The following is an 11,283-nucleotide window of genomic DNA, read 5'->3' on the forward strand; positions in this document are numbered from 1 at the left end:
ATGATTTGTGCATGCACACCCACCCACTGTCCTTGCTCTCCTCAGCACTTCAGGGCTGCTGTTTGCACAGAACTGGGATGAATTTAACTCGACAGAGCCACAAGTGGGATGTCCAGCTTTTCATGAACACTCATGTGGCAAGGAACAACACAGAGCCCTCAAATCACATTATCACATGTCCTTTCATTCCTGCTGGGCACTGAGAAACTCTTAAAAGCACCAAAGACACAGAAAAGAGGTGAGAAAACTGGCATTATGCTACTGCTGGTATCCTCATGGAGGAAAATCTGTTGGGTTTCTTAAGGTCATAGCTTTCCAAAAACTAGGAAAAAATCCTACTGCTCAGCATCAGTAGCCCAATTGTGAATGGTTTCCTCTACTTGGCCAAACTGGGGTGTTAACAGTGGTCTCCATCCTTGGTTCAAATCACCTGCCCTCACCTGCAGACAAAAGCACCACCACCAGCAGAAGCTACATCAGTCAATTGTCTCAAAAATCTGTGTTAAGTTTGTGAGAGGAAAGAAAAACATGTCTGTTGTGGTTGCAAGTGTCCCATGATGACAGAAGAGATGAATCTGACTCCACATTCTTAGAAGGCTGATTATATTATATTATATTATATTATATTATATTATATTATATTACATACTAAAACTATACTAAAAGAATAGAGAAAAGAATACATCAGAAGGCTAGACAAGAATGAATAATAAAAACCTGTGACAGACCAGAGTCCCGACACAGTTGGACTGGGATTGGTCATTAAGTCAACACAATTCGCATGGGACCAATCAAAGACGAACCTGTTGGTAAACAACCTCCAGGCCACATTCCAAAGCAATCAATAATTATTGTTTACATTTCTTTTCTGAGGCTTCTCAGCTTCTCAGGAGAAAAAATCCTGGCAAAGGGATTTTTCAGAAAATATCATGGTGACACATGTCAGACTCTGGATTAATGACAGGACTCTGTGAAACAGTTGCAAAGCAAAGGGCAGCAGCTTCTCTCTGGGACACTCCTTGTGCTCCAGGGCAGCCGGGCTGTCCCAGCTGCCCAGGACCCCGCGCTGCGTGGGCTCTGCAGAGCTGCACAGCGGGGAGGCAGCTTCGGGCACCTCAGCCCCTGGCCAGGAGTGGCTTCTTGCTCTGGAGGGCTCCCTGGGGGCAAATGCAGACTGCTGGCCTTCTGCTCTTGGCCCTAGCCTGGCCTTGCAGGGCTAATCCTGTTCCCTGTCTCAAATGTGCTAAAGACAGACTTGTTTGTTTCCAACTCTGCACAGCATTGATTTGCACCACAAAATACTGAAGGACTGAAGGCCAAACTTCAGACCCTGGCTGAAGCCTCAACAACAGGACCTGAGCCAAAGCTGCCCTCTAGGTGACCCTTCCAACCAAATGTTCTGTGTATCTGCTCCTTAACCAAGTATTGCTATCAAAAGGATCAATGCACTGGGGAAACACCTCTGCACCTTTCTGCAGTAGGAAAATGGACAAGGCCACACCTGGCCCTGGCTCCTCCTTGAGCCCTGGGCAGGCTCGGGGAGAAAACCAAGAGGAGAATGAAATCAGATGTCCCCCAGCAGAAGCTGTCACGGTGCCTGTGCAGCACTGTCAAAGCCGGGCTGCTCTCACAGCGCAGTCGGAAGCCTCGTGGCTGGCAAAGGTGGAGGCTCCGCAGGATTTCCCAGTTCCCGGCCGTGGCTCTCCAGGGCTTGGCTGGGACAGCTTCCCCCAGCTGATGTGCGGCTCTGGATGAAGGGGAAAGCATTGGGGTGTCTGCTGATGTATCTTTCTTAATCACTAGAGGCAACCTTTTGTAATAATGCTGGGGTGCATTGCTTGGCTTCTCCTCTTCTGACTTTCTTGCACTTTTGCATTACAGTAAATGACACTATTCCTCCAGCTGGTGTCTGTGTCTGCATCTCTGACCCTCCCCACCATCAAAACAAACACACAGCCAGTTTAGCACCAGACCTGCCTCTCTGCCAGCCAATCTCTTGGAAAACACCCCTAATGGCTATCTCTGCAAATGAAATTCCCACTTGGCAACTTCCTTTTCTGCAGGTGGGTGAGAAAAGGAGCCACTCCCAGCTCTGGACACCTCTGGAAACCAGCTGCTTTCAGCAGTCACAGCCCTGAAATGTCAACCTCCTTCCTTAACCTGACACTGGGAGCTCCCACCAAGTGGCCTTTTGTCCAAGGATACGCACATAAGGGCTCGAGGAGGGAGCAGTTTGGAACACAACTCCTCCAGAGTTTAAACCTGCCTTTATCAAATGAACACACACCAAAGGGAAAGCAGGCAGGAAAGAGAAGTCCTCTCCCACAACAGCAAACTCTCTGCTTTTTTCTGTTCCAGCTGGAGAGTGGAGCCCATGGGCTACTCTGCATTTTGGGAAGAAGCCCTGGGAAATGGCCTGATCTGGGAGCCCAGCAGAGGGAAGTTTCCTAAAGACATGGAAAAGATTCTCTGGAAACAAAAGGTTATGGCACTAATTCTGCAGAAGAGGGAAAAAAAACAATGGGGCATTTCAAAAAGTTCCCAGACTGAAATTTGTGTCCCAATGTGACAGCCCCAAAGTATCTGTGGCGAGTCAGGAAGCTCAGGAATGAACCTGCAGGGCTTGGATAAACATCATTGGTGTGCGTCCCCCAGAGCACAGGCAGCTCCCCAACAAGACTTCAAGGCTGAGGGACAAAGCTTCCCCCTTCAGCTCTCCACAGCAGCTCTAGGGAGTCTCTCTCCATTGCAAGGTCTCCTTTGTCAGTCTACAGTGACAAGAGCTGGCTGCAGGAGGCATTTGCATTGGAACTCTCCCCAGATGGGGGGAAGAAGAGGCGATTCCGGAGGAAAGCAAAGTGCAAACCATCTGGGAAGACACCAGCATGAGTCCCCCACAACTCTAGGCCATTAATTGGTGCCCAAAAAGTAGGTACTAAAACAGTGCTCCATAGTGTGGGGCCCACAGGGCAGGTATTGGTTTGTTCATCACCAGCAGGGAGGGGGATAGCTCCACCACAAACTCACTCGCCCATTCTTCACACAGTACTAGATTTATACTTTTCTTACTTAATGGGCACATTAAGCTTTCCTAACCTTCATCTTGCAGCATATTTTCTAATTATAGGATTTAAAAGCCCTCGTGGCACACTTGCAGTTTCTGCACGAGGTGGTCATCACTCTCCTGCTGGTCGTTTTGGATGAAGGCTCAGAAGGCTTCCTCGGGCTTGAACTTCTCACCTCTCATTTCTGCACAGTCTACGAGATTGTCTGCTCAAACACCAAGTGGTTACCATTTGCAGTCAGCTTGTTCTGCTAAATGTGCTGATTTCTAGAAAGCGCTTCATTCCCATCCCCTGTTACAAAGGAAATGCTTCTTTCAGCACAGCTACAGCTTTTAGCATAGCTCAAGCATTTCCTCATTGCCTTGCCACCAAAAAGAAGCGAAGTAGGAGGGGGCAAACCAGGGAGGGTGATGGGGCAACATTGTCTTCTTGCCCAGGCATTATAATTCCTTGGGTAAAGCAGCATCCATCCATAGGCCAGCACTTTAGCTTGGATGACAATGCTGACAAACCTGCTGCCCCTTCCTGCTGCTGTAGCTGACTCCAAATCACGAGAAGTGTGCCAACTCTGCCAAAGACAGGCAGACACGGTGAGATAAAAAGAGCCAGTCTGCTGAAAAGGAGACCAAATGAATGTTTTCTAATGCCCCCTTTTCATCCTTTCCCCAGCCAAGCCAGAGCAATGTCCTTCCTCTCTGTCACCGATGGTGACCCAGGGATGCAGTGTGGGGACAGAGCCCGCCCTGGGCAGGAGTGGCTTCTTGCTCTGGAGGGCTCCCAGTGCCCTGCCCTGCCCTTCCCTGCCTGTCGTGCTGATTTCTTGGAAAAATAAGGATATTGATCTAGTACCGGTATGCAACTGTGACGGACACAGACGCTCTAACAGTTTAAAATGAGAAAGTGTATGTTTATTGCCACGCTGGGCAGCGTGTGGGATAGCTCCCAAATACACACCACACTTTACAGGTGATCACAGAGCTGTTTTATCTGTACAAGTATTGAATACCCAAAATACCAATACATATTCATAATTTTGGTACATCCCATTCGCTGCTTCATATGCTAGTTAGTTCAAAAGCTATTAAGCATGCGTAGTTTGTTCCTTGAAATGGGCCAGTGGTCCCTTTCATGTGGAGGGGTCCCAAAATGAGGAAGTAAACTAACTCTGCCTTGTTCTGACCACCCTTCTACCTTTTCAATGCAAACATGACAAAGGAACCCTTGGCAGAACTCCCATTCCCTGTCTTCAATTGGTTTCAGAACAGAGGAGGCCCAAAACTGTCTTATGTTACTAAAAGCTATTTGTCAGTTTCTATATTCTTCATTATAAACCCAGCTGACCCAACATTGTGTTGAAAAGCAATCAATTATTAGTTGACTACTAACTCTAAACTTCATTAAGGCCTACCGGATTTATTTTATTTAACTCCAATCAAGCTTATCTCTAAGTAAAATCTTAGCTCCTCTAAAATGTCTAAATTCCTCCAAGTTTATGTTCCAGCGCCATGCCCTGCCCTGCCCGTCCGTGCCGTGCCGTGCGGAGCCCGGCCAGCGCCGGGAGCCGCCCCGCCCGCGCTGTGCCCGCGGCCCCGGCTCCGCCGCGCTCGTCCCCGCCAAGTCCGGCCCGCGCCGGGGCCGCGCTGGGCGCGAGCGCAGCGCCCCCCTCCGGCCGTTGCGCCGCGGGCGTTGCGGCCACAGGCGGCGATCGGAGCCATGGCGGAGCTGCCGCTGCCCGCCGGGCTCAGCGCCAGCGCCTTCCCCGCCAAGCTGTGGCGCCTGGTGAACAGCCCCCGCGTCCGCTCCGTGCGCTGGGACAGCCACGCCCAGGGGCTGCTCGTCCACCGCTCCCTCTTCGAGCGGGAGCTGCTCGGCCCGGGCCCCGCCCCCGGGGGCGGTGGCGCTGGGGCGGGGCCGGTGCCGCGCCCCTTCAGGGCCACGCAGTTCAGCAGCTTCGTCCGGCAGCTGTACCGCTACGGCTTCCGCAGGGTGCCGGGCTGGCTCGGCGCGGCTGCGCCGGGCGATGCCGGGGGCTGGCTGCACTTCAGCAGCCCCTGCTTCCGCCGCGACCGCCCCGACCTTCTGCTCCGCCTCCGGCGCCGGAGCGCGGCCGACAGGCGGCGGCCGGCGGCGGGCCGGGAGGGCCGCAGGCGCCCGCCCTGCGGCTCCCGGCAGCTCCCCGGGGCGCGGCCGCTGCCGGACGGGCGGCACGGGCGCGGCCGCTTCCAGCCGCTGCCCCGGGAGCGGCCGCCGCTGCCGCCCGGGCGCCCGCCCAGCGGCTTCCTGCTGCTGCAGCGGGAGCGGACGCTGCCGGACGGGCGGGAGCTGCGCAGCCCCCGGCCCGGCCGCCTCCAGCAGCGCCCCGGGGAGCGGCCGCTGCTCGCCCGGCGCCCGCCCTGCAGCTTCCACCTGCTGCACCGCGACCGGCCGGTGCCGGCCCGGCGGGAGGGGCCGAGCCGCTTCCAGGAGCTGTACGGGGAGCGGCCGCCGCCCGCCCAGCGGGAGGTGCTGGGGATCCCGCCCTGCGAATTGCTCGGGCTCCACGGGGAGCCGCTGCTGCCGCTCGGGCGGGAGGGACCCCCCAGCCGCTTCCAGGAGCTGTACGGGGGGCAGCTGCCTCCTCTCGACCGGGAGGTGCTCCGGCTCCAGCCCTGCTGCTTCCATCAGCTGCACAGGGAGCAGCAGCCCCCGGCCTTCGACCCACGAGGTAGGAGAACAGTTGTAGCCTTGCTTTTCCAAAAGGTATTGAAAAGTGACTGTTTGAAGTATTTTTCCACGAGGCTCTGTCTTTCTCGGTCAGAAATTGTAAAGCCTGCTAGGAAGCAGCACCTAGAAGGCTGCCAAAAAATTCTCTGCCTGCTTTTCCTGCATGCTACCTATGATGGTTGATCCAAGGCAGCAGTAGAGATCTGTGTCCCAGAGCCACATTGTGGAGCCTGACCAACGTGTTTGGATTCTTGCAGCCACCCCGGGCACTTCTGCACCCAGCGCTCCAGCTGGCAGTGCTGCTTGTGCAGCATCGACGGCCTCCAGCTCAGGACACAACGCACCTGGGGCAGAGGGATGGCCACCAGCAGATCTCGGCCTTGCTGTACTGCAAATGATCCAGGAGATCAGGAGATCCCTGCCCGAAAGGTCTGCCTCTGCTCAGGTAACTCCATTGGATGGGTAGCAAAGGGGCTGGACTGTGAGCTTTTGATCATTGTTACATAGCTGAGAAGGAAAGGCTTCTCTAATTGAACTTATTTTGTTATTACTTAGTTATTTAATTGTTCTTGGTAAAGAAAGATTTGTAAAAGAAGAGGAAATGAAAAAGTCTCCCCCCCTTAGTGAGGATGAGCGTTGTGAGCCTGTGTTGGCCAAGTTTGAGTGCTCCTTTTCCTGGGAAGAATCCTTCCTACAGGGGCATTTGCGGTGATGGTTTGCAGGATTTTTGTTTGCTGGGAAGGAAGAGAAGAGTGTTTGGAGAATTGCCACTGAAGGCCAAGTGTCCCGTGCAGGGAGGGACATGCCAGAGGTGCCTGTTCCAGCAGCAGATGTGGGCTGTGCCTCTTTTGGGTGGGAAGGCCAAGGCAAAGCAGGGCTGGGCTGCAGCTGCTGCTGCTGCTGTGTGAGCCCTGCCGGGCGTGTGGGCGCTCCCAGAGCCGTGTGTGGGGCTGGGCTGGAGCTGCAGCTCTCTGTCCTTGTGCAGATTATTCTACGTGTTGGCCAAAGAATGTCTCTCTGTCTGTTCATGGGCTGACCCAGTGCCTGCAGTACATTTATGATCGAGGCAGGGCAGACTCAAGGAGGGGAGTGGGATTTTTTGGATTTCCCACTATCATGTTCTCAAGTGGGACGTCTTTTGTCTTCTGTAAACTCACACATAGCAGCTTTCAGAAGCATTTTATTCCATAACAAAAGGAAACATTGCAGGTTCGGAACCACCTTTAGAATCTTTAGGATTCTGATGGACGGGCTATTGCAGAAGAGATGAATGTTCTGGAACTGGTCCTAGTGAGAATATCTGTCTACCCAAAAGGCATTTGCAGGTGCTTCATTGTGGACATTGACTTCCTCAGTGGAATAGAAACAGTATTTGATTGTCTGGCTTTTCCTGTCTTTTGGGCTGGTTTTTTTCCTGCCCTCCTGATTTACACATTTTTGCCACTGGTCAGGAATGTGATCCTGGAAGGAGCCTAGGTGCATAAATGCTTGCCTGGATCCTCCACATGGGGCAGCAGCAGAGGGCTCCGAAAAGCACCACGGTGTGATGGGTTGTCTGAGCAGTGTGTGGGGGTGTGAGAGTCCCAGCAGAAATGTGTGCCTTGCGTGTGGGTTTGCAGCACAGGGCAGGGCTGGGAGCGAGCTCTGCCCTTGCTGACAGCCGTGCTGGCAGCCAGGAGAGCCCCTGGCTTTCTGCTGGCTGATTTCTCACAGCTCCTGAGATAAGCCAGGGTCAGAGCGTGAGGGCACCTCCCCCACATCCCCTCACTTGGTGCCTTCTGGTTTTCTGTGTTCATGTTTTGTCTCAAAGATCATTTTGTAAGAGCTTCAGTTTCACCTTGGTCACCCAAATCCTGAGTTTAAAAGGCTTGTCATGTGAACCATGTAGGCAGTGTCCCCCCCATGCTCCATGTCCTTTGGGAGTGGAGAATGAGAGTTATTGTATCCCTGATGTGATTGCAGCCAAATAGTGAGTGATCTTTGGGTTCCTTTCTTTCTGTGTTTCTGCTCAGGATAATATTGGTGTTGCCCCTGAGTCTTCAGGAGGGGAGCCTGTAGACAGAGCTGCAGCAGAGGAAATTTCATCTGACACGGAGAGCTGCAGGAACAGTTCCCCAGAGCCCGAGGAGCCTGGTAAGGACAGAGCCCCCCTTGGTTTGGAGAGGTGTGAGATGGCTGCTCCGAGCCTGCCTCTGGCAGCAAGGGAGATGAGCAGAGTTGAGCTCCTGTCTGCAGGGCTGGTGCTTCCTGGTGCCTTTAGTTCAAATCCTGCACGGGCACAACCTCCCCGAGCCCTGCCCTCCACACTTCTCCAGAGGCTCTGACACTGAGTTCTCTGCTGTGGCAAGGGAGCAGGGAATAAAGCTGGCCTTGTGGGAGTTGTGTCACCAAGCTGGGTGTCCCAGTTTGGTTGATGACTCAGCTCCCAGCAGCCTTCAGCTTCAGCCATTTCAGTGGGCACTGAGGTCTCTCTGTCACTGAGACTGTCTGTGTTTCAAGCTCAAGACTTTGCTGAGGCTTTATCTGGATACTTAAATACTTTACAGAGTTCAGTTTTGAACCCTTGGAAGGATCCCTGTTCTTTTAAGAGCAGGCTTCAAATTGCCAAGTGAGAGTTTGCCTTTCAGGCCATCTTTGACAGTGCCTGCTAGAAGGACAATTGGTGCTCAAGGAACACGTGCACAAGGGCCAATATTGACTCAGTGTTCCCTTTGCTTCCCAGATCCCATGTGATCGACCTCTCCAGGAGAGCTGCCCAGTGTGGCAGGAAGAGACAGAGGGAGAGCCTGGAACATCGGGCAAGTTGAATTCCTCTGTCTCTAGTTATATTTATAGATGTATATAGTTATGTTTATTTATCTAGGTAGTTGTATTGCTAGATTTATGTAACTATATTTATATATCTATACAGATAGAGATCTGTACAGTTAAATTATTTTTCATTTTATATGTTTATGGTTAAGCTTTAGATGTGTTGTTATAGGTGTGCACAGTTGCATTTATAGCTCTGTATAGTTACATGTACATATATATATTTGTAAATGCATTTTTCTATTTTATATGGGGGTTTGGCTACGTAGATTGTTATGTGTGAGCCTCTTTTTAAGCTCTTGCCCTGGTCTGCTTCCTCGCTCACCACTGGCTTTTCCCCCTGTGCCCCCTGTGTCCCCTCTCCCTGGGCTGGGTCCGAGCTGGCGGCCGGGCCAGGCGCAGCAGCAGTTCCAGCCCCGGATGTCCCTGGAGCGGTTGGAGCTGCCGGTGGCCCCAGGCACTGTCCCCTGAGGAGCTGCTGAAGGACGGTAAGGCTGAGGGGGCTGAGGGGGCGGTGGCGCTGAAGGGACAGTGACCCTGAGCTGCTGCTGGGGCTGAGGGCTGTGGGGCAGCCCAGGGCCATGGTGGCACTGAGGTGACAGGCAAGTGGCACAGGCTGAGGGGGTGGCGGGTCTAAGGGGACGGGATGGGTCAGAAGGGACTGAGGGAGGTGAGAGGACTGTGAGGGGCTGGAGAAGCTGAAGGGGGCTGGGGGTTTGGCGAGAGCATGGCGGGGCTGAGGGGATGGAGGGGCCAGCAGGGAGCACAGAGGGCTCTGGGACTGCAGCTCTGCCAGGCCTTGGAACCAATTCCAGAACCTCCACTTTTGCCACAGCTGCAATGAACGCCTCGAGGACCGCCGGAGACTGCCGGGAGCCAGCAGGGAGAAGCCGAAGGCCAGCAGCAGGAGCAGGGAGCGGGGCCCTGCTGCTGCCAGCCTGGAGAGAGCCCGGGTGAGGCCCCAGGGCCGGGGAGGCAGGGTGGGGCTGAGGCTGGCGTGGGCTGTGGCCGTGGGCCCTGCCCGTGCTGGGGCTGCTCAGCGCAGCTGCCCCGGCTGGCACAGGGCTGTCCTTGGGCAAGGCAGCTGTGCCGGCAGGGCCCGGGTGCTGTGCCGGCTCTGCCGGGCTGCCGGGGCTGCGGGACGGTCCCGCCGTGGCTGCGCTCACCACAGCCCGGCCCGCTCGCCTGCTTTCTCTTTCTGACCCTCCTGGGGAGGCTCTGACATTTCCTCTTCCCTGATGGAAGTGCAGCTGCTGCCAAGGGAAACGTGCCCCTACTGACTGAGTGTTCCCTTTGCTTCCCAGATGTCCCATCTGCTGTCCCTGTCCAGGAGAGCTGCTCTGCCCGGGAGGAAGAGGCCGAGGGAGAGGCTTTGAAGATGGGGCAGCTGGGGTCCCTTTTCTTTCCGTTATATATCTGTTTATATATATAGTGTATATTATGTAATATTTAATTTCTGTTTACATGTGTAGATTGTTATATAGGTATTTATATATATAACAATATATATTTTTTATATATAAATATTTCTGTGTGTGTGTGTTTAGTACTATTTAAACATGTATGGAGTCATATAGTTGTACAGTTCTATCGATAAGGTTCTTGGTACAAGGTTCCTTGGGAGGGAATGCATATTTTTGTATTTCTATATGGGCTGTACACTTGTCATAATATATGATAAATTAGGTTGTTAAAGTCCTAATTGATCTTTGTATCTAGTGAGTTGTAGAGGCTGGCAATAAATTAGGTTTTCTTAACTGAAGTTGGTATTTTTATATTTTTACATAGACTGGTTGTAGTAATCTAATAAATTCTTGTTCTTAATCCAAATTGAGATTTGTGTAGTTCTGTATTGTCAGCACGGGTGCAGCAATTTGAAATAAATTTTGTTTTTCAGCGGAAATTGATTCTCGTGAGTTGTAGCCGCAGCTCTCTTCACAGAGAGCAGCAGCTACATCGTGTGTTTGTCCATCAGCAGTGTGGCTGTGGCAATCTGCAAGAAATGCCATTTGTCAGCTGCGATGGGGGTTTTGTGATTTGTGCTACCCCAAGCCATGAGCAGATGGAAATGCTGGAGGATTTGGGCCATGGAAATCCCCAGCCACGCCCAGCACATGCCCCACCTGCACTCAGGCTGGGCAAGGGAAGCGCAGATTTGGGATGGCAGCAGAGCCACACATTGGCTCAGCACTGGCTGCAAAGTCCTGCTGGCTTAGAAAAAGATCAAGTATGTATTTTATATATTCTATTTATTATAGTCTAGATATTAAAATATATATTATGTAGAATATTGTGGGAATCCTTAAAATCAGAGGGTTTTGGGGAAGTTGCTCCTCAGTGAGGAGAATTTCTAGCTTAGAGGAGTATAAAAATAAAAAAGAAGACCGCGGACAGTGCCATTGCCAGAGGCCCAGGCTGTTAAAAGGAGGAAGGGATCATTTCCTTCATCGTCTGTAGCTGATATCCTTGTAAGTAATAAGTAGCAACTTTAGGGGCTCCTGGGCAATGAGATGGAAAACCATCTCTCTAGAACAGAATGGGATTTCTTTTACTGGCTTGAGACAATTTTACAGGATAAAGGACATTCACACATCTCAAAACATGAACTAAAAGATTTATTCATCTGGGTCAAAGCAAATACTCCAATATAGACTTGAAGTCTGCTTTTACTTTGATTCCTGGGACCAAATGAACTGGGAAATTT

General features: G+C 52.3%; 1 protein-coding gene across 1 annotated transcript; it reads left to right on the plus strand.

Annotated features, from left to right (window-relative positions):
• The first annotated feature begins 4,778 nt into the window (after nucleotides 1–4,778).
• LOC135291232 (uncharacterized) lies at nucleotides 4,779–10,341 on the plus strand. Its single transcript, XM_064405263.1, has 6 exons — nucleotides 4,779–5,769; nucleotides 6,026–6,213; nucleotides 7,781–7,901; nucleotides 8,491–9,067; nucleotides 9,415–9,532; nucleotides 9,884–10,341. Exons 1-4 carry the CDS (start codon nucleotides 4,779–4,781, stop codon nucleotides 8,499–8,501), a joined length of 1,311 nt encoding a protein of 436 aa, XP_064261333.1. The 3' UTR covers nucleotides 8,502–9,067; nucleotides 9,415–9,532; nucleotides 9,884–10,341.
• Nucleotides 10,342–11,283: the final 942 nt, after the last annotated feature.

The sequence above is a fragment of the Passer domesticus genome, chromosome Z (genome assembly GCF_036417665.1).
Source record: "Passer domesticus isolate bPasDom1 chromosome Z, bPasDom1.hap1, whole genome shotgun sequence".
Lineage (NCBI taxonomy): Eukaryota > Metazoa > Chordata > Aves > Passeriformes > Passeridae > Passer > Passer domesticus.